Source organism: Coregonus lavaretus (assembly GCF_964263955.1).
Source record: "Coregonus lavaretus genome assembly, chromosome: 17".
Classification (NCBI taxonomy): Eukaryota; Metazoa; Chordata; class Actinopteri; order Salmoniformes; family Salmonidae; genus Coregonus; species Coregonus lavaretus.
This window is the reverse complement of record NC_140004.1, coordinates 35900199-35924487: the sequence shown is the minus strand read 5'-3', so window position 1 is coordinate 35924487 and position 24289 is coordinate 35900199. Positions and strand designations below refer to the sequence as shown.

Sequence of the window (24289 nt, the reverse complement as noted above, 5' to 3'; positions counted from 1 at the left end):
GCCATAGATTTACATTACAAATGCCCGTCCAAGAAGGCAACTGGGAACTCTGAAAAAAACGAGCTCCAACTGGGAAAATACGTTTTGAACAGTCATCCAACTCAGAATTCCAAGTCGGGAACTCAGGCCATTTTCTAGAGCTCTGACCTGAAGATCACTGACGTCATGATTCAACCTTGTTTTTTCAGAGTTCCCAGTTGTCCTGAAAGCACCACCTTCCTGTTCAAGTGAGCACAGCACAACGGTGAGTCCAAAAATGTCTTATATGCTGCTGCATAAATTATGTAATTTGCCAGGGAGATATGTATACTGTAACTAAGAAAGTAATACTAAGTGTATGTTATATAGTAAGCTGTTAGTAGCCCATGTGCCTCACCCTAATAATTTGGTCCCTTTCCCCCTCATAACTTAGCCTACTGTTCTGACTTGGTGGTGCACATGTAGCCTATTGTAAGTGCTTTCATTGTCTGCTTATATGCCCCCTTTATTTATCCTATGGTTCTGACTTGGTGTACAGGGAGAATATTGTAAGAATGGCCCATGTTCTGAATTCTGTCGCTGTACATTTCAAAAGTGCTGAACAAATAGTTATATTGACTACGTCCATCCTAGCTCGCTTTGCCTCTTATCTGCTCATCATTCCCTTATGCCATAGTTTGTACATCTCAATTGTCAGTAGAAACCACATTTGTTTAAGCAAGTCAGCCATATCAGCTACAGTGGGGAGAACAAGTATTTGATACACTGCTTATTTTGCAGGTTTTCTTACTTACAAAGCATGTAGAGGTCTGTAATTTTTATCATAGGTACACTTCAACTGTGAGAGATGGAATCTAAAATAAAAATCCAGAAAATCACATTGTATGATTTTTAAGTAATTGTTTATTGCATGACATAAGTATTTGATACATCAGAAAACCAGAACTTAATATTTGGTACAGAAACCTTTGTTTGCAATTACAGAGATCATACGTTTCCTGTAGGTCTTGACCAGATTTGCACACACTGCAGCAGGGATTTTGGCCCACTCCTCCATACAGACCTTCTCCAGATCCTTCAGGTTTCGGGGCTGTTGCTGGGCAATGCGGACTTTCAGCTCCCTCCAAAGATTTTCTATTGGGTTCAGGTCTGGAGACTGGCTAGGCCACTCCAGGACCTTCTTACGGAGCCACTCCTTAGTTGCCATGGCTGTGTGTTTTGGGTCGTTGTCATGCTGGAAGACCCAGCCACGACCCATCTTCAATGCTCTTACTGAGGGAAGGAGGTTGTTGGCCAAGATCTCGCGATACATGGCCCCATCCATCCTCCCCTCAATACGGTGCAGTCGTCCTGTCCCCTTTGCAGAAAAGCATCCCCAAAGAATGATGTTTCCACCTCCATGCTTCACGGTTGGGATGGTGTTCTTGAGGTTGTACTCATCCTTCTTCTTCCTCCAAACACGGCGAGTGGAGTTTAGACCAAAAAGCTCTATTTTTGTCTCATCAGACCACATGACCTCTGGATCATCCAGATGGTCATTGGCAAACTTCAGACGGGCCTGAACATGTGCTGGCTTGAGCAGGGGGACCTTGCGTGCGCTTCAGGATTTTAATCCATGACGGCGTAGTGTGTTACTAATGGTTTTCTTTGAGACTGTGGTCCCAGCTCTCTTCAGGTCATTGACCAGGTCCTGCCGTGTAGTTCTGGGCTGATCCCTCACCTTCCTCATGATCATTGATGCCCCACGAGGTGAGATCTTGCATGGAGCCCCAGACCGAGGGTGATTGACCGTCATCTTGAACTTCTTCCATTTTCTAATAATTGCGCCAACCGTTGTTGCCTTCTCACCAAGCTGCTTGCCTATTGTCCTGTAGCCCATCCCAGCCTTGTGCAGGTCTACAATTTTATCCCTGATGTCCTTACACAGCTCTCTGGTCTTGGCCATTGTGGAGAGGTTGGAGTCTGTTTGATTGAGTGTGTGGACAGGTGTCTTTTATACAGGTAACGAGTTCAAACAGGTGCAGTTAATACAGGTAATGAATGGAGAACAGGAGGGCTTCTTAAAGAAAAACTAACAGGTCTGTGAGAGCCGGAATTCTTACTGGTTGGTAGGTGATCAAATACTTATGTCTTGCAGTAAAATGCAAATTAATTACTTAAAAATCATACAATGTGATTTTCTGGATTTTTGTTTTAGATTCTGTCTCTCACAGTTGAAGTGTACCTATTATAAAAAATTACAGACCTCTACATGCTTTGTAAGTAGGAAAACCTGCAAAATCGGCAGTGTATCAAATACTTGTTCTCCCCACTGTATGTTTTTAAAAAAGGCAGTAAATGAGGCTGAATGAACTGTTTCGCTGCCAGACAAGGTTCCGCTGATAGCCAGGTGTAGCGGTGGTAAGGATTCACTCCATGGTGCTGAAAAGAAAGCTCTGCTATTGGGACAGCTTTATGTAGGCCCTAACAGTTTATGAGCACCGTTTGTCACCATTTATAGTTCAATTCATGTATTGTCTAGTGTTGTGTAGTGGCTTTGCTGGCCCACCAACATTTACATGCTAAAATCGCCACTGAACAATAGTACTATTGCATGTCTATGAGACCAAATTAAAGTTATTGTATTCTCAGAGCAGCTTTACTCTTGGTCATTGAAACAAGCCTATTATGTTCGACTTTTGTTTCCCTGATTACTACAGACCACAGTTGAGAGGACTGGACAGGTTTCCACTCTATCTATTTCCTATTGGGGGGATAATAAAAGGAAACCCTACCATATATTTGTATTATATCATTGTTTAATCAAGCAGTAAGGCATGAGAGGTCACGGTATGTAACTAGTGATAATATTGGTCAGAGGCATGGTCCTTACAGTAGAGGTGGTGTGTGCATAGCTGCTATAGAGGCCAGGAATGGGCCAGATAATATCGGTAAGAGAACTGAGGAATACCTGTTTGGTCAAAACGCATTGCATAACTGCTTTAATATTCATATGCTCATTTATTCCTAATTGTATATATTTTGGGGAATAGTTTACTAAAGTGTATCTGCATCATATTAGGTTGCCTTAGTTTTTTTGTATTCTTTCCAGATAATGCTGATTCTGTGTGTTCCCATTTTATATATCAGAACTCACCCATGATAAAGCCCTAAGGCCCAAGGTATAAATCAATGTTGTCACTTTCCCTCCATGATTTATGATGTTTTATTTTATTATTTAAAATATGAACATGACCTGACTTTTTCATTGACGTTTAAATTCAGATGGCTAGTTCTCTTATGATCTAGTGACACAGATACTGTTGCAATAGTCTTGAACAGTGTTGACTTTCTCTGCCTGGTTTGACGCATTAGTCACTGGAGCAATATTGTCGTAAGATAATTTGGGTTTTGGTTGGATTCAGAAAGCAAGGTTATGAAAGCGTGGAAGACCCCTTGAGTAATATGTTGTTACCACTGCCTGGTGATTACAGTGACAGTCAGTGGTTTAGCAAGCCACAGGCACAGCTACAGTAAGAGGTTGGACACCTTCCAGAGCGTGACACAACCCCACAGACATGGACATTTGACTGGTCCATTTTGTGCCATGATACTGAAATGATTTGGACACACTGGTGTACCGGACAACCTGCAGCCGCCGCAAGGCAAGGGGGCCAACGAGCTCTGGGGGCACATGAGCCTGTCCTCTAAAAAGTCATTCATAAACTTTTTTAATTTCCATTTGTACTAGGAAGCTAAGTGTTTGTTTCTTGGGCTTCAGGAATGTGACTGAAAAAGTGCCTCAGGCCTTGAAAAAAAAAAAATGTAACTGATTCAAAAGTACAAGGGGATATTGGTGAAAAAATGCTGTGATCAAGGTTAACACTGCGCCCAACCTGGACTCAGAGCATTTCGTATTATTCTGTACATAAATCCGAGACACTCTAATTAGTATCTCTAATATGGTATATATTAATTTGTGGATGTCCTTCACCCATTTCGTATGATATGTTACGAATTACAATTCGTATGATATGTCACGAATTTGCAAAATGTAGAATATGTTACGAATCTGCAAAACGTAGGATCTTACGAGTTCTAGCTAGGTGGCTAATGTTAGCTAGCTGGCTAATGTCTACTAGCCTTGGGGTTAGGATTAGGGATTAGGGTTAAGGTTAGGGTTACGTTTAGGAGTTAGATTAAAGGGTTAGAGTTAGGGGAGTGGTTAGCTAAAAGGGTTAAGGTTAGGCTTAGGGAACTGGTTAGCTAACATGCAAAGTAGCTAAAAAGTATTAAGCAGTTTAAAAGTGACTAATTAGCTAAAATGCTAAAGTTTTCCATGATGAGATTCGAACTTGCAACCTTTGCGTTGCTAAATGTTTGCGTTATACACCCACCCATCCAGTAACCATATGTAACCATACCAAATGTAACATACTGTACAATACTAATTTGAGGATCCCAGGTTTTACGTTTACTATGTTATGTCTAGTCTATAAGACCAGGCTGCGGCGCCAGTGCCAGGAGTGCAGCTTACTCAGGTGTTCAAAAGCACATATTTGACCAAGAGCCTAATGCTTCTTAGGTAGTTCTTTATGAGTTTTAGTTTAGAAAACGATCTCTCCGCAGAAGTGACAGTTACAGAGATGGTAAAAACAGCTTGATTGCTGTAGCAACATCAGGGAAACTGGGCAGAAGGGAGTGGTGCTTCAAGTACAGCAGTTCTGCAACATCTTTAATTACTCTCATTCTCCTTATTGCCAGCCTCAACACGTTACAAAATAGATTTACTGTATATGAAGCTCTGGGGACTGGTAGTGCATTTTTTCTCTGGTTTACATTTGCTCTTCTGCTCGTATTTTTTCCTATAAACAATTGCTTGACTTACTTTTCATATTACCCTAATAAAGTTTAGAAACGTTTGAGAAGGTTTGGTATAGTGTTTCAGCTATTATTATGCTTTAGCTACTGCAGGCCTATGATATGAAGGTAGTGCACCCCGGCGCTCCAATTGACTCCAACAGTTGAACTTGAGGTGAGGAAAACTGTTTCAGGCCTACCAGAGTTACTCCTATAAACTAACAATATAAAATACAAAATATTCGGATTGAAAATTTACAAATTACCCTCCTTCTGTACGTCTATATCTGTACAGCAGACGTGATAGCCATCTGACATAAAGAAATGCATGTTGGTGTCGTAGCATGCCACCGGCATATCTCTATATCTCTGGGGATAGGCCTAAGCTTCTCTTCCTTTATATAGGCATATATATATATATATATATATATATATATATATATATATATATTTATTAAAATATTAATATCATGCAGTGGACACCTAAGCCTAGTCCTATGCATTCAATGCCCTGATGCATTTAGTGCTTAAATCTCTGACAGGTGAACCGTGAGGTGGACAATGATTGTTTCAGCCAAAAAACAAATATTGGCTATAAAGTTTTGCATATGCTACACATCGAAACACAAGGAAAAGTGTTTTTGTAATTTGTTATAGGTTGTTTTTAAGGAGACGTAAATGTTGCTGATTTGGCCAACATCCCTCGTATATTGATAGCGCTGGCTGCGCCAGGTTGGATAAGAATGCATATGGATGTCCATTAAATTCCTCAAATGTCCGGTAAATTTAAATCTTACCTGTCATGTTGTATTTATTTGGACTGCAATCTGAGGTGCAGTTAACTCTATTGAACTTTTCCTCTGCAGCAGAGGTAACTCTGGGTCTTCCTTTCTTGTGGTCTTCATGAGAGCCAGTTTCATCATAGCGCTAGATGGTTTTTGCGACTGCACTTGAATAAACTTTCAAAGTTGTTGACATTTTCCGGTTTGACTGTACTTCATGTTTTAAAGTAATAATGGACTGTCATTTCTCTTTGCTTATTTGATCTGTTCTTGGCATAATATGGACTTGGTCTTTTACCAAATAGGGCTATCTTCTGTATACCCCCCCTACCTTGTCACAACACAACTGATTGGCACAAATGTATTAAGAAGGAAAGAAATTCCACAAATTAACTTTAAAGAATGCACACCTGTTAATTGAAATGCATTCAAGGTGACTACCTCATGAAGCTGGTTGAGAGAATGCCAAGAGTGTGCAAAGCTATCATCAAGGCAAAGGGTGGCTACTTTGAAGAATCTCAAATATAAAATATATTTTGATTTGTTTAACTCTTTTTTGGTTACTACATGATTCCATATGTGTTATTTCATAGTTTTGATGTTTTCACTATTATTCTACATTGTAGAGAATAGTAAAAATAAAGAAAAACCCTTGAATGAGTAGGTGTGTCCAAACTTTTGACTGGTACTGTGTGTATTTTATTAACTGACAAATAAAATCAATCATTCAATCCAAACTGTATAGAGGCCAATTGATGAATGGAAAGAGACATCTGTTACAAAACACCAAAAAGTTTAATGACATTCGGAGATTGTCAAGCCAAGCCTTCTATACTGGGTAAGTCTACAAGGTAGGGGGGATGTATGTTCTGTTAGTTGAGATTGACACAGTCTATTTATTGTGGGGTTGAAAACGCAAACCATGATATTGAAGTGCCCAAAGTTGGTATACTTTGTTTATTGGCTGTGTGGTGCATTGGCACAGAAACCTGTTGGCGGAAAATATGTTGCATATATTTTATGTAATTTATAAATATGCCATAAAAAAAAATAATCTGATTTCCTCCTAGCTGATCATTGTCTGCAGCGGCTCTGATTATAGTGTAATGAAACAGGCAGGGAGAGTGAGCTAGTCCGTGGTGGTCGGCAAACCCTCAACCTTCTGGCCCATAGCCCTGTGTGGCATTGACTGTGCTCTGCCAGAAAAGCATGCTGAAGTGGCAAAGTTGATATCCATGTTTATAAAGACAGGGTCGCTACAGTTATTGTTATTTGTGGTTGTAAACACTCACTAACTGTAAGTCGCTCTGGATGAGCGTCTGCTAAATGACTAAAATGTAATGTAAATGTAAACGTTATTTTGCATGAATTCTATGAGGGGGGAGGGGGGATTTATTTTACAGTACAAGGGGAGGGTCATGTGAAAATATGTTTTACGTTGGGGAGGGGAATGCATTGTTTTTTCTATGACACCTTGAGTTGGACCTGCACCTCCTCCCCAGTAAATTTCGATCTGTCCCTTAGTGGACAACTGTCACGATCGTCAAACAGAGATGAGGACCAAGGCGCAGCGTTGCAGGCAAACATACTCTTTAATTAGAGACACGATCAAAACAACAAACGATACGTGACAGTTCACGGTCTAACATAAACAGACTTGAAACAAGATCCCACAAACACAAATGGGAAACAGACAGTTTAAATATGGCTCCCAATCAGAGACAACCAACGACAGCTGACACTCGTTGCCTCTGATTGGGAGCCACTCAGGCCAACATAGAAATACACATACAAGATAAACAAATGAAATGCACACCCTGGCTCAACATACAAGTGTCCCCAGAGCCAGGGCGTGACAGTACCCCCCCCTAAAGGCGCGGACTCCGACCGCGCCCACCAAACACCACAGGGGAGGGACCGGGTGGGCACTCCGCTTAGGCGGCGGTTCCGGCTCCGGGCCTGATCCCCGCTCCCTCTCCAACCCCCCAAAGTACCCCTGGTCCGGTCTGGCCCCGCTGGCCGGAGCTGGACTGCACACTGGTGGAGCGGATTGCTCTAGCTCCGGCGTGAAGCATCTGACCGGTGCCGGACCAGCCACCGGTGGAACAGGCACGGGCCGTGCCGGACTGACGACGCACACCACTGGCTTGGTGTGGGGAGCAGGAGCGGGCCGCGCCGGGCTGACGAAACGCACCACTGACTTGGTGCGGGGAGCAGGAGCGGGCCGGACCGGGCTGACGAAGCGCACCACTGACTTGGTGCGGGGAGCAGGAACGGGCCGTGCCGGGCTGACGAAGTGCACCACTGACTTGGTGCGGGGAGCAGGAACGGGCCGAGCTGGGCTGACGAAACACACCACTGACTTGGTGTGGGGAGCAGGAATGGGCCGGACCGGGCTGACGACGCGCACCACTGACTTGGTGCGGGGAGCAGGAACGGGCCGCGCCGGGCTGACGAAACGTACCACTGACTTGGTGCGGGGAGCAGGAGCGGGCCGGACCGGGCTGACGAAGCGCACCACTGACTTGGTGCGGGGAGCAGGAACGGGCCGTGCCGGGCTGACGAAGCGCCCCACTGACTTGGTGCGAGTGGCAGGAACAGGCCGGACCGTACTGGGAACACACACCACTGGCCCTACGTGGGGATCAGGAACAGGCCGGACCGGACTGGCAACACACGCCAGTACCTCTCGCCGTGCCTCTACATCCTCCTTCCCCCTGGTGACCAGTGACTCCCGTAACCTGGCGGCCTCCTGCTGCCCCGTCGTCCACGGCGTTAGCCCCCCCCCTAAAAAATTTATGGGCTTCACTCCTACCCGTGGCCAAGGCCTCCATCCCTCTTGCCAGACTCGCACTCATCTCCTCCCAAGTCCATCCTCTCTCCTCGTCACGCTGCTTGATCCAGTCGAGGTGGGATCTTCTGTCACGATCGTCAAACAGAGATGAGGACCAAGGCGCAGCGTTGCAGGCAAACATACTCTTTAATTAGAGACACGATCAAAACAACAAACGATACGTGACAGTTCACGGTCTAACATAAACAGACTTGAAACAAGATCCCACAAACACAAATGGGAAACAGACAGTTTAAATATGGCTCCCAATCAGAGACAACCAACGACAGCTGACACTCGTTGCCTCTGATTGGGAGCCACTCAGGCCAACATAGAAATACACATACAAGATAAACAAATGAAATGCACACCCTGGCTCAACATACAAGTGTCCCCAGAGCCAGGGCGTGACAACAACAGTTCTTTAGGGAACCCCCCCCCCCTAACAGTCCCTTACCATTCAAGACTACGTTTAAATTGTGTGCAGTTTAATGGACATTTAATGCACAATGTCTCAGGAAAGACTGTCTGGATGTCTGGATTGGCAACACTCAGTATAGAAAACAGCCGGGCCCACAACCTGGACCAACAGACCGTGGTGAAAACATTTACACACAAGAAAGGAGGACTTTGATATCAGGGGAGTCTCAAGTTGGATTGAATTTGGTTTAATAAAATGGACCTTGAATATTGCAGCCCATTTGTGCAGGCTATTAGCCATACAAAACCCGCTGAGTTCAACAATAAATAGTGTCTAAATTTATCCTCAAGCCGACTACTTTCTTCATCATTGTTAAGCTATTTGATGTGTAATTTTTATAAAGTTTATAAATAGAAGATAATACGGTATATAGCTATAGATAGTACACTGCATAATGAAACAATCCCTAGTAAGCTAGTGTTTTGAGGGGGACTGACCGTATTATTTGGCATTAATAGACTGGTTTTATGCACAACAACTTATCATCCAAGCTGGGAGAGAGCGCGAGGACAGCTCATGTCTTGGCGGTTCAAGTAGCCTATACAGGACAGTTGTACAGTATATTCAAAAAAATCTATTTGTAGCTGATTAGTATGCTGTTGCATAAAAACAAAAACAAAAATAATTTGCTATGTTTGAATTTCAAATTTTTATTACTGAACAAGTAATTACATTATTGCCACCAGCCAGCAGTCTAAAAATGGCAGCATTGTAACACTATGTATAGCTTCCTGAAATGTTAGGCTAACATGAGATAATTACGACCAAATAGGCCTACCAATAAACATTTATCCATTAGCTAAAGCAAAGCTATACATGTCCTGGCACCACAGAAAGCCTATAATCGATTCGATTGGCATGCAGCCGCAAAGACATGTCACAATTTCAGCACCATGGACAGTGATTGTAGTCAATACTTTGTGAGTGGCTGTCTGACTGACACATTCGATTCAAATCACATTTTATTTGTCACATGCTTCGTAAACAACAGGTGTAGACTAACAGTGAAATACTTACCTACGGCCTTTCCCAACAGTGCAGAGATAAAGAAAATAGAGAAATAAAAGAAAAAGAAAACACATAATAGTAAAAGTAATAATACATTTTAAAAAATGAGTAATGATAACTTGTGCAGGGGTATGAGGTAATTGAGGTAGATATGTACAACTAGGAATAAACAGCAGCAGCAGCGTACGTGATGAGATAAAAAGGGTCAATGCAGATAGTTAAATAGTTAACCAAATAGCTACCGGGACTAACAATTTAGCAGTCTTATGGCTTGGACATTTGCATTCTGAGATTCTGCAGTGCAGTAACTGGTTGAGTTTCTACACTTTACAGTAAGTTGCCCGTGGGACATACACTTATAACTTACTTAATATAGGTAATCAGATTGTAAGTACTTGGCTACACACAGTAACTCTAGACCAGGTTTAAAATAACAGTTTGACAATGCATTTCTACAATTAGTTTCCAGTAACATGTTATTAATTGTTCCCAACAATCAAAATTGCATTTAACCAGTAACCACCTTAAGCACATAATGGCTGACCTCTATGTTTTCACACCATACTGGTGACAGTGAGAATTGGGATGGTGCAGTCTGATCCTAGATACTATGTACTGTATGTGGATAGAGCCACCTGGAATAAATGGAACGATATCAAACACATGGAAACAACATGTTTGACTCCATTCCATTGATGCCATTCCAGCCATTACAATGAGCCCATCCTCCTATAGCTCCTCCCACCAGCCTCCACTGATGTCCAGTTTCAGAACATCCCTCTCTGCTTGGGTCATATTGTTAAAGATGGGATCATACCGACACTACAGGTGGTTTCAACACAGTTTGGAGGCAGAATATTCTGTCCAGCAAACATTCAGCTAACCTTGGGAGTTAGTCTCACGACTCACACTAAATTCTTCCACTGCTCTGTCGTTCACTACATACTTTAGTCTGAGACTGCCATCATTGAAGTCGTTTGTGGTGACGAGGGGCACCAGGGGCGTTGTACAAAACAAAGTCATCAGCGTTTGGATCGTCTCTAACCAATCAGAGTATCAAAGCCAATGACGAATTTTCAAACGGGCACTTTACCACGTGTGTTCTGGCTCTGGCCCAACCCATCGTTCTGGACCCGAATGTGTTCGCATTCGGTGAAGTGTCGGAGAAGAAACTAATGCCGTGGGCGTGGCGTAGCGTTTGGCCGAAGCAAGGAGCCTGGGTAGCCAGGCAACTTGGGAGTGTGAGCGGATGTGACTATCACTGGTCCTACTACACTACATGTGTCTGTCTAGCTGTCTGTCTGTCTGAGGGACTCCTTATCATCTTATCACAGAGTGTATTCTGTCTCATGTCTGCTCATTGGAATGTGTACAACCTCACGTTTCCTGGCCCGTGTGTGTGTGCGTTTGTGTGTGTAGTGCAGTGGGCCTGAGCACTGCACGTTATCTGACATGATGTTTACTGGAGCCTGGAGACATGCTCAGCGTGTCCGAGAGGTATCCTTGACCACAGTGTCGTTAGAATGGTGGGATGACGTGCGTGTTTATCTCCGAGGTGACAGCATCATGGCCTTGCTCTGAGCTTATATAGACACACATACGGCAACTCCCACAGACAGAATCAAAACTCCCCTCGACAACCCAATCATACTGGTCCTCTCTGTTTTTCAGTTTTTTGTATTCTCTAATTCTCTCTTTAAAACACCTAGAACAAAATCGACAATCTACACAGGTCTTTTCTGTTATATATTTTATATTTTAGCATTCTCTATTTCACTTAGAAACAAAACTAGACACTAAATTGATACAAAATGTTGCCTGCAACTTTCAAACTGTGCGCTGGCATCTCCTACCGACATATGAGGAACATGACAGGTTAGTGAAAGAGTATTTGAATGACTGCTAGTGTTCCACGGCCAAGTGGCCCTGTGTTCATGGTGTGTTCTAAAACTGAATTTCTGTTGTTGTTTTATAAAAAATGTATGGAATAATTTGCTATAACAATAATAGACGTTTTGATGGTACTAGAGCTGTCTTCTCTTTCTCCCATTCTCCTTGTCCCAGGTTTGAGGAAGAATGCAATGGTGGCCATTCACCATAAGTTGAACATGCTAGCAGGCCCTAACCCTCGCAACTGGATCAGCCATGTTCGCCGCAGGAGCTCACTGCTCAGTCAGTCCTCACAATCCACTCACTCAAAACACACATCTTACTTGTTTTTCTTTCTCTCATTCACATACAGTATACCCTAATATGGTCTCTGGTCCACCCAAATTGAAAAAAAATGTGTTGTCTAACTCTAGTGATAATGTTGTTTCTCTGTCTTGCTGTGATCCAGGCTTGCGGATCGAGGAGGAGCAGGGCTTTAATGAGGCGGAGGTGTCGTATGTGAAGCAAGGAGAGGAGGCGCTGCAGAAGTCTATCAGCATCCTCGGCGATCAGGACGGATGGACCACTGAGATCATTGCTGTGAGTATAGAGATAGAGTACGCAAAGACAGCTGGCACACAGATTCCCTTATTCACCTTCTCAATGTAGCAATTACAGACCTACAGTATATATCTCTTTTGAACTTCGATATCAAGGTTGTTGTTTAAATTCTTGCAAATGTCAGTTCTATGAGTTGTAATTCCATGGTCCCATGATCCCAGGCAAATGGAGACAAGGTGCAGAGTAAGGTGTTACCTGACGTGGGGAAGGTGTTTAAGCTGGAGGTGCTGTTGGACCAGCGCTCTGATAACCTTTATGGGGAGCTGGTGGGCAACATGGAGCAGATGGGAGACTGGAACCCCAATGTCAAAGAGGTCAAGGTGAGACAATCAACATTTTTTAACCATTTTTATTAACACTACACTGTAAATTGCTTTGGATTAAAAGTGTCTGCTTAATGGCAACAACAATACATAATACAATGCAACAAGATACATTGATTGCATGAAGTGACTAGAAGAAGTCTCATACTTTGGGTTGTTTTGTTCAGTGTAAGAGTCCAAATGTGCATTCTCTCATTGAAAAAAAAATATATAAACGCAACATGGAACAATTTCAAAGATTTTACCGAGTTACAATTAATATAAGGAAATCAGTCAATTGAAATATATTCATTAGGCCCTAATCTATGGATTTCACATGACTGGGAATACAGATATGCATCTGTTGGTCACAGATACCTTTAAAAAAAAGTAGGGGCGTGGATCTGAAAACCAGTCAGTATCTGGTGTACCACCATTTGCCTCATGCAGAAGCGACACATCTACTTCACATAGAGTTGATTAGGCTGTTGATTGTAGCCTGTGGAATGTTGTCCCACTCCTCTTCAATGTCTGTGTGAAGTTGCTGGGTATTGTCGGGAACTGGAACATGCTGTCGTACATGTCGATCCAGAGCATCCCAAACATGCTCAATGGGTGACATGTATGGTGAGTATGCAGGCCATGGAAGAACTGGGAAATCTTCAGATTCCAGGAATTGTGTACAGATCCTTGCAACATGGGGCCGTGCAATATCATGCTGAAACATGAGGTGATGGCGGCGGATGAATGGCACGACAATGGGCCTCAGGATCGCGTCACGGTATCTCTGTGCATTCAAATTGCCATCGATAAAATGCAATTGTGTTCGTTGTCCGTAGCTTATGCCTGCCCATAGCATAACCCCACCGCCACCATGGGGCACTCTGTTCACAACGTTGACATCAGTAAACCGCTCGCCCACACGACGCCATATGCCGGTTGGAAGTATTGCCAAATTCTACAAAACGATGTTGGAGGTGGCATATGGTAGAGAAATTAACATTCAATTCTCTGGCAACAGCTCTGGTGGACATTCCTGCGGTCAGCATGCCAATTGCACACTCCCTCAAAACTTGAGACATCTGTGGCATTGTGTTGTGTGACAAAACTGCACATTTTAGAGTGGCCTTTTATCGTCCCAAGCACAAGGTGCACCTGTATAATGATCATGCTGTTTAATCAGCTTCTTGATATTCCACACTTGTCAGGTGGATGGATTAACTTGGCAAATGAGAAAAGCTCACTAACAGGGATGTAAACAAATTTGTGCACAAAATATGAGAGAAATAAGCTTTTTGTGCATATGGAACATTTCTGAGATATTGTATTTCTGCTCATGAAACATGGGACGAACACTTTACATGTTGAGTTACATTTTTTGTTCAGTGTAGGTTTTTGACTCTCTCCTCTCTTTTTCTCCTTCCCTTTCTCTTTATCTTTCTCTCTCTCTCTCTTCCTCCTTTTTCCCCCCTCTCCTCCGCCCTCTAGATTCTCCAGAAGATAGGTCAGGAGACCATGGTGACCCATGAGGTGTCTGGACCCACGCCTGGTAACGTGGTGGGGCCACGGGACTTCGTTAGTGTTCGCTGTGCCAAGCGCCGGGGGTCCACGTGCTTCCTGGCTGGCATGTCCACTCAGCACCCCACCATGCCCGAACAGAGGGGTGTTGTCAGGTAGGCTTGTTCATATACTCAAGGGATGGACAGAAAGATGGATGGATGGCTATAAATCACTAACAAACATAATATTTTAAATATTGTTTTGGACTCCAACATACACTAACATTGATTTTCTACACCGTATTGTTGACTTTGTCAGGGCGGAGAACGGACCAACATGTATAGTGATGCGGCCCAGTGCCGATGATCCAAACAAGACCAAGTTCACCTGGTTATTAAGCATAGATTTAAAGGTAAGAAGGCCATTACCCTGCATCTCATCACTAGGGCTAGACAGATACAACTATTCTTACTGTCTTACTGACAATTGTGGCTGCTTCGCGTGATGTATTGTTGTCTCTACCTTCTTGCCCTTTGTGCTGTTGTCTGTGCCCAATAATGTTTGTACCATGTTTTGTGCTGCTACCATGTTGTGCTGCTGCCATGTTGTGTTGCTACCATGTTGTTGTCATGTTGTGTTGCTACCATGCAGTGTTGTCATGTGTTGCTGCCATGCTATGTTGTTGTCTTAGGTCTCTCTTTATGTAGTAATAATAATAATAATAGTAGTGTTGTGGTGTCTCTCTTGTTGTGATGTGTGTTTTGTCCTATATTTGTATTTTATTTTTTATTTTTTATCCCAGCCCCCGTCCCCGCAGGAGGCCTTTTGCGTTTTGGTAGGCCGTCATTATAAATAAGAATTTGTTCTTAACTGACTTGCCTGGTTAAATAAAGTAAAACCAAAAAAATTATAATACAAAATAATAACTCTCTGGTTAACTTTTTCCCTCTGCTAGAAGCATTTTCTTCAAATCCTTTCTGGAACGTATTGCTTCATAGATACTGTTTGTCCTTTTATCACAATCACTGACTAACTTTGATGGTTGATAATGGTTGTATTGACAACACTTAGGCCTAGATTCAATCAGTTCAGCGTTAACCCGCGATAACCTGTATCTGCATCACAGATCATTGTTTTTATTTAGGTGATATGTCAGAGGTGGAACTGCGTTGGAGTTGTCAAATCGGTGAGCGGATGCTTGTGTGGTCATTCTCACAAAGCCACTCCCGTTCCACTTGTGCTAGAAGTTCAGAATGAGAAAGTGTAGGCTATATAGAAATAATGACACTCAAATTGAAAATCAAAATAATGAGGATTTCTATTGGCCTAATCGAGGTGTAGATTACATCACACATTCCAGTGTTCAAATTTAAACATGGCTGCATGGGATTTATACTAATGTGACTCCATGCAGCCAATGGCCAGGGTTGGGTAGGCTACTTTGTAAATGTAATCCATTACTAGTTACCTGTCCAAAATTAATCAGTAACGTCACTTTTGGATTACCAAAACTCAGTGATGTAATCTGATTACTTTCAGTTACTTTTGGATTACTTTCCCCTTAAGAGGCATTAGAAGAAGACATAAAGGATCCATCAAACACATTTGGTGTCATCATAGTGGTCTCTGACGTGGTCAGACTCGCTCAGGTTGAACAAAGTAAAATTTACAAATTTTTTCAATGCTGAATTGAATGTCAATGAGAAACCAGAAATGTGACATAATGTATCTTTTTCGCAAACATCCTTTCTGAATTTAAAAGTAATCCAAGAAGTAATCATCTAGTTTTTCCAAAGTATCTGTAATCGGATTACAATATTTTCGCTGGTTACGTAACTGATTACAGTTACCGTTTTTACATAGATTACATGTAACTCCCCAACCCTGCCAATGTCCACGATAGGTATAACACCGGAAGCCGCTTGTGAATTTCACAGCTCTAACGCAGTTCCACCTCTGACACCGTCAAAACAACAGCGATGCGGGAGTCAGGTAGCGCAAATCTGATTGAATCTAGCCCTTAGAAACTGTTTTTCATCGTGTTCTCTCTCCCTGTTTCACCCTGTCTCTTTCCCTCACAGGGTTGGATCCCAAAGACCATCATAAACAAAGTGCTCTCTCAGACACAGGTAGACTTTGCCAACCACCTGAGGCAGAGGATGGCCAGCAACAGTGATTCCATGGAGATGGTCCCAGCCTGCTGACACACCATCTGCCATGCCCTCTGACCTTTCGATTGGTGTGTACACCAATGGCAGGCCACCAAATGGACAGCTCCGCCCAGTCCTCATTGCCACTTCCTACATCAAAGACACTCAAATAGGATCAGGACCAATGGGCCAAACTAACTTCTCTTCTGAGATCTTAGGACAGAATTGGAGTACAATTGAGTGATGCCTTGTTCTTCTGAATCCTGGATCCATTAACAGTCGAAAGTGGCTCTCTCCTCATGTCCTTCCCTTCATACCAATCTAAAAGAACTGGTCTATGTCCTCACCTAACCCGTTCACACACAAGTCCAGATGAAGGGGAGAGACTAGGAAAGGACACTTCAGAGTAAATGCACCCCCGTGTGCCTCTTTCACACAGCACACACCCTCTTCTCAAAACATACACACATTCCACTTTACTACTGAGTCTGTTTAGTGTCTTGATGGTATAATAACTATCCAAATCACTTTTTATCCAGCCATAGCACACATTGTTATTGTACCTTCAATGTGAAATGTGTTATTTAAATATTATATTTATTGTAAAACAATGTCATTGTATTACACTGAGTTAGGATGACTGCCAAGTGAATAAATTATTCCAACATCATTAAAATGTACAAGGATTGTTCTTGTACTATTATTTAAAGACATATTGACGATTGTACCATGTCTCACTTGACAAAATGTGGAAAAGCACTTACCAATCAAAACACTTGCAGCACTGTGAGCCTTGGCCTGGGCCTGCAGTACATTCCCTGGGATCAAGTCAACAGCACAACTAACGCCAAAGGGGAAGTCTGCCCTCTGTTATTGTCAACCTTGTAAAATCTTCCCATGATATATAGTTTTAATTGTTCCAGAAAGTTGTGTAACTTTCTAGGATATGGTGACTGAGGGAAAAGGGGCTTCGGGGGAGAAAAAGGGGCTGTGTATTTGTCAGAGAGACAGCATTCTCTTGAAAACAAGTCAGCGGCCGTGTTCGAGAGGATCAAACCCGTAATGTATCATGGGTAAATTGTGACTGACTGATCTACAAATAATAATGAGTGGTTATTTATGTTGCAAGGTTCTTTGTAGATCAGCCAGTTGGCAGTCGCCTGCACTGTCAGCTGCAATGTCAAATGTGCCCAGCGTCTTCTATGATGCAGTCTTTTTAATTGCACGTGTCACATCGCAGCACAGCATGCAGCACTCGCCTGAATCAAAATATATGAAAGGCAGACACAAAATTATTTCATTTGGATGGAGAACTCTGTTTTTTATTGTTAAAGGAGCCAAATCTAACATGAAAATTACAGAGCAGTGCATGATTGTCATAGCTAACATTGGGATATTCTTAGCAGCTGTTTAAACTCTAAACTGTAAACACTTCGCAGGCAGTTAAGCTCATAGCAGAAAAGTTGGCTGTTGCATACACAGAGTATTTGAGGATTGTGAATAGTTAAGAGGTCTGGTTTCTGTTTTGAAAAATGAATGTATTGGAACCGTGTTCTGAGGCATAATAACTGACGTTTGAAATCCTTCACAGTTGAGTACAAGCAGATGTGAACAATAGTCTTCAAGCCACTCCAAGGCCTTGGTCTATACCAGGGCTCTCCAACCCTGTTCCTGTAGAGCTACGTCCTGCAGGTTTTCACTCCAACCCTAATCTAGTGCACCTGATTCTAATAAATCACATTTTATTGGTCGCATATTGGTGCAGCGGAATGCTTATGTTTCTAGCTCCAACATTGCAGTAACACCTAACTATACAAAACAATACACGCAAATCAAAAAATCAAAATCAAATTAAGAAATATCAGAACAAGTAATGTCAGAGTCCGAAATATATACACCTGCGGAAATTGCAAAATTATCAGTTTCTCTGATTTTACTATTTATAGGTATGTGTTTGGGTAAAAATAACATTTTTGTTTTATTCTATAAACTACTGACAACATTTCTCCCAAATTCCAAATAAAAATATTGTCATTTAGAGCATTTATTTGCAGAAAATGACAACAGGTCAAAATAACAAAAAATATGCAGTGTTGTCAGACCTCGAATAATGCAAAGAAAATAACTTCATGTTCATTTTTAAACAACACAATAGTAATGTTTTAACTTAGGAAGAGTTCAGAAATCAATATTTGGTGGAATAACCCTGATTTTTCAATCACAGGTTTAATGCGTCTTGGTATGCTCTCCACCAGTCTTTCACATTGATGTTGGGTGACTTTATGCCACTCCTGGTGCAAAAATTCAAGCAGCTCGGCTTTGTTTGATGGCTTGTGACCATCCATCTTCCCCTTGATCACATTCCAGAAGTTTTCAATGGGGTTCAGGTCTGAAGATTGGGCTGGCCATGACAGGGTCTTGATCTGGTGGTCCTCCATCCACACCTTGATTGACCTGGCTGTGTGGCATGGTGCATTGTCCTGCTGGAAAAACCAATCCTCAGAGTTGGGGAACAATATCAGAGCAAAAGGAAGCAAGTTTTCTTTCAGGACAACCTTGTACGTGGCTTGATCTGCCCGATTCCAGCCTTGCTGAAGGACCCCCAGATCATCACCAATCCTCCACCAAATTTCACAGTGGGTGCGAGACACTGTGGCTTGTAGGCCTCTCCAGGTCTCCGTCTAACCATTAGACGACCAGGTGTTGGGCAAAGCTGAAAATTGGACTCATCAGAGAAGATTACCTTACTCCAGTCCTCTACAGTCCAATCCTTATGGTCTTTTGCAAACCTCAGCCTGGCTCTTCTTTGCTTCTCATTGATGAAGGGATTTTTTCTAGCTTTGCACGACTTCAGCCCTGCTCCTAGGAGCCTGTTTCGAACCGTCCTCGCCGTGCACTTCACCCCAGCTGCCGTTTGCTATTCTTTTTGTAGGTCACTTGATGTCATCCTACTGTTGTTGAGTGACATTCGAATGAGTTGGCGGTCATCCCGGTCAGTAGAGAGTCGTTTTCGCTCTCTGCCGGTCTGTAGCTTTGTTGTCTCCAATGTCTGCTGCTTGACCTTGTTCTTATGAACCGTCGTCTTTGAAAATGTAAGGATGGAAGCAACCTGACGCTCACTGTATCCCTCTGCCAGTAAAGCCAGAATTGAACCCTTCTTTTCCTTACTCTAAACTTTCCTTTTCAAGTCTTTTGGCATGGTCAATAGTTATCTTTTGATTAATATTACTTTTGAGGTACTATTAGCACTGTTTTTGCCATCCAGCTGGTCCTATTGCAAGAGGATAGTGATGACCACAGCAGTGATTTTTATACTTTTCCTCGTTAAATAAGATTTGGTTCATTTGATCACCTAATCAGTACCTAATTCAGTAGAATGAGGTGTGCCTGTGTTGGAATTCAACAGACACTGGAATGGAATGGCTGTCATACATGTAGAGATGCTGATTTAAGAATAATTTGCAGTGGTCTCTTAATTTTTTCCACAGCTGTATATACACTGAGTGTACAAAACATTAAGGATACCTGATTTTTCCATGACATAGACTGACCATGTGAATCCAGGTGAAAGCTATGATCCCTTATTGATGATACTTGTTAAATCCACTTCAATCAGTGTAGATGAAGGGGAAGAGATGGGTTAAATAAGGATTTTTAAGCAATGAGACAATTGAGACATGTATTGTATATGTGTGCCATTCAGAGGGTGAATGAGTAAGACAAAATATTTAAGTGCCTTTGAACAGGTTATGGTAGTAGGTGCCAGGTGCATCGGTTTGTGTCAAGAACTGCAACGCTGCTGGGTTTTTCACTCTCAACAGTTGCCCGTGTGAATCAAGAATTGTCCATCACCCAAAGGAGTCAACATGGGCCAGCATCCCTGTGGAACTCTTTTGACACCTTGTAGAGTCCATGCCCCAACGAATTGAGCCTGTTCTGAGGGCAAAAGAGGGTGGTGAAACTCAATATTAGGAAGGTTTCCTTAATGTTTTGTACACTCAGTGTATAGGTGTATATAATGGTGTGAAATAGACAGTATGGACAGTATATGAATGGAAAAGGTGTGTACAGCATTATTTATATAGGATGCACCTTGACTAGAATAAAGTATATACATATATGAAGTAAAACAGTATGTAAACATTATTAAAGTGACCAGTGTTCAATGACTATGTTGATAGGACAGCAGTCTCTAAGGTGCAAGGTAGAGTACCGGGTGGAAGCCGGCTAGTAACAGTGACTAAGGTTCAGGGCAGGGTACTGGGCGGAGGCCAGCTAGTGGTGACTATTTAACAGTCTGATGGCCTGGATATAGAAGCTGTTTTTCAGTCTCTAAGTCCCAGCTTTGATGCACCTGTACTATCTCCGCCTTCTAGATGGTAGCAGGGTGATCAAGGCTGTGGTTCAGTTGGCTGAGGTTGTTGATGATCTTCTTGGCCTTCCTGTGACACCGGGTGCTGTAGATGTCCTGGAGGGCAGGCAGTGTGCCCCCAGTGATGCATTGGGCTGACCGCATTACCTTCTGGAGAGCCCTGCGGTTGCGGACGGTGCAATTGCCGTACCAGGCGGTGATACAGCCCGACAGGATGCTGTCAGTGGTGCATCTGTAGAAGTTCACGAGGGTCTTAGGGGCCAAGCCACATTTCTTCAGCCTCCTGAGGTTGAAGAGGCACTGTTGCGCCTTCTTCACCACACTGTCTGTGTCAATGGACCATTTCAAGTTGTCAGTGATGTGCACGCCGAGGAACTTGAAGCTTTTCACCCTCTCCACTGCGGCCCCATCGATGTGGATGGGCGCTCTCTGCTGTCTCCTGAAGTCCACGATCATTTCCTTCATTGTGTTGACATTGAGGGAGAGGTTATTTTTCCTGGCACCACTCCTCCAGGTCCCTCACCTCCTCCCTGTAGGCTGTCTCGTCGTTGTTGGTAATCAGGTCTACCACTGTTGTGTCGTCAGCAAACTTAATGATTGAGTTAGAGACGTACGTGGCCACACAGTCATGGGTGAACAGGAAGTACAGGAGGGGGCTGAGCACGCGCCCTTGTGGGTCCTGAGGGCCCTGAGCTTAGTGATGAGCTTGGAGGGCACTATGGTATTGAATGCTGAGCTGTAGTCGATGAACAGCATTCTTACATAGGTATTCCTCTTGTCCATATGGGATAGGGCAGTGTGCAGTGCGAGGGCATTTGCGTGGATCTGGGGCGGTATGCAAATTGTAGTGGGCCTAGGGTGTTGGGTAAGGTTAGAGGTGATATGATCCTTAACTAGCCTCTCAAAGCACTTCATCATGACAGAAGTGAGTGCTACGGGGCGACAGTCATTTAGTTCAGTTACCTTCGCTTTCTTGGGTACAGGAACAATGGTGGACATCTTGAAGCAAGTGGGGACTACAGACTGGGATAGGGAGAGATTGAATATGTCCGTAAACACTCCAGCCAGCTGGTCTGCACATACTCTGAGGACGCGGCTTGGGATGCCGTTTGGGCCGGCAGCCTTGCAAGGGTTAAGACGCTTACACGTCTTACTCACGTTGGCCACAGAGAACAAGAGCTCACGGTCCTTGTGATCAGCGGTGGCCGGTGGCGATGGCTCTGTGTTTTCCTCGAAGCAGGCGAAGAAGGTGTTTGGCTTGTCTGGGAGCGAAGTGTCGGTGTCCGCGACGTGGCTGGCTTTCCCTTTCTAAGCCGTGATTGTCTGGAGTCCCTGCCACATACGTCTCCTGTCTGAGCCGTTGAATTGAGACTCCACTTTGTCCCTATACGGACGTATTGACATTTGTAGGTTTTCGCTCCAACCGTAATCTAGCACACCTGATTCGAATAATTAGCTGGTTGATAAGATGAATCAGGTTAGTTCAAATCAAATCAAATCAAATGTTATTGGTTGCATACACATATTTTGCAGATGTTATCGCATATTGGTGCAGCGAAATGCTTATGTTTCTACCTCCAACAGTGCAGTAATACCTAACAATTCAAAACAATACAACTGAGATTGGAGTGAAAACGTACAGGAGGGTAGCTCTCCAGGAACAGGGTTGGACAGCCCTGCTACTGTTCACATAATACATGGGAAGAGAATAAGAGACATGGCCAAAAACCTATTTCATGATCAAAGGGGGAAGGGAATGTATAACCTAAAAACACAGCCAAGTGATGATAAGTGAAGTAACTAAACACAATAGACAAAAAAACAATCTGACTATCAAATACAACCCTTGACAAAGATGATAACCATGGTTCAATTCCCTCTTCTGAAAATGCCTTCTCTATGTCCTGGACTGTAATGTAGTCCCCATGCCCCAGTCTGTTTCTCTGTGGCCGCCAGGCCGGCTAACCCTGTAATGTAGTCCCCATGCCCCAGTCTGTTTCTCTGTGGCCGCCAGGCCGGCTAACCCTGTAATGTAGTCCCCATGCCCCAGTCTGTTTCTCTGTGGCCGCCAGGCCGGCTAACCCTGTAATGTAGTCCCCATGCCCCAGTCTGTTTCTCTGTGGCCGCCAGGCCGGCTAACCCTGATGCTGGATGGGATGGAGAGCACCGGTCTAACTCCCTACTGTACGTCATTCCAGCCCACCCATGTTCTACCACAATGATGTCAAAGGTTTACATAGCTGGCGTGCCAGGCGGGATCTGGTCAGAGAGATGTTATTTCTCAGAGTACATGTCCACGCTGAGCCCTGTGAGCTGACCACACAGCCAGCGACAGCCAGTCACCAGGAATAGCTGCTTTCCTACCACCGTTTGCCCTTCGCCATTGGATAACTGTAAACACATAGGTGAACTAACTGCATGTAGAGTTTATCGTAAAAGTTTTGGCGAAATGTTGGAATGTATTCAATTTGAGGTATTTCTTCCCCTTAATATTTATTTAAAAGCAGAACAGCATGTGAATGTGCAGAGTTAGTCAACTAATACAATGTGACATGGTCCAAGTGTTGGACAGTTTTGTGATTTCCCCTTAAGGTTATGATTGGGTGGGGTTAACCTGACTCTAGGGGCGTGTTCCTCTGCCTAGGCGTTGCTGACGCCTGCCAGATCTTACAACGTCTGGATAGGTATTTTACGTATCAGCTAACCACATAATTTCTCATAGCAATCTGTCAGTCGATGACGTGGCACGCAACCATTGGTTTATGCATGCAACATCTGAACAGATTGTTATTTTAAAATCAATATTTTTCACTTTGAGTATTATTATGTTGTTGAGTGATTGACTATGGCTTTCCAGATCGCCCAACAGTGCTATTTGTAGGGTTAATTCATGTTAAATGCCAGATGTTTATGGGTTTGAAATTAGTAGAGTACAGTAAGGTCACTTCATTCTGACCTGTAGACCTTCGGTAGGCCTACCATACAGCATCTTGCTATATCACAAAAAGGGCCTCAGTACGCACACACACGCACACAAGAAGCAGGTATGGGTGGCAGGTAGCCTAGCATTAAAGTGTTGGGCCAGTAACTGAAAGGTTGCTAGTTTCAATCCCTGAGCCAACAAGGTGAAAGAAATCTGTTTATGTGTCCTTGAGGAAGGCACTTAACCTTAATTGCTCCAGGGTCGCAGTAGATAATGGCAGACCCTACACTGGCTGTGACCCCCCTCTCTGTGTGTGTCTCCGGGGGAGTTGGGATATGCAAAGATTTCAATTTCACAGGTGTATAATACACACGTGAAACAAGACAAATATAAGCACCCACCAAATTATTATTATTATTATCACACATTATTTCTGGCCACTTTACAGGACAGGTGCATTATGGTTATATAGTTTTTATATTACCATAAATGACTAACTATACCACCGATTTGCATTGTCCAGTACAATCAAGGTCCATTCTGGGAAACGTATCCCTGGGTTAGCTTTAGCCATGACGTAATCGAAAAGGAACCAGCACAGGCAGAGCAGGAAACCACAATTCCCAGAAT

The 24289-nt window shown here is 43.3% G+C and overlaps 1 protein-coding gene across 1 annotated transcript; it reads left to right on the top strand.

Moving 5' to 3' along the window:
- Window positions 1–11733: 11733 nt before the first annotated feature.
- On the top strand, window positions 11734–16418 carry LOC311144648 (steroidogenic acute regulatory protein, mitochondrial-like; the record flags this gene model as incomplete). The annotated part of the gene is made up of 7 exons (XM_084180699.1): window positions 11734–11797; window positions 11987–12094; window positions 12261–12391; window positions 12574–12732; window positions 14203–14387; window positions 14533–14626; window positions 16296–16418. The coding sequence occupies 7 exons, from the start codon at window positions 11734–11736 to the stop codon at window positions 16416–16418; spliced, it is 864 nt and encodes a 287-aa protein (XP_084036825.1).
- Window positions 16419–24289: the final 7871 nt, after the last annotated feature.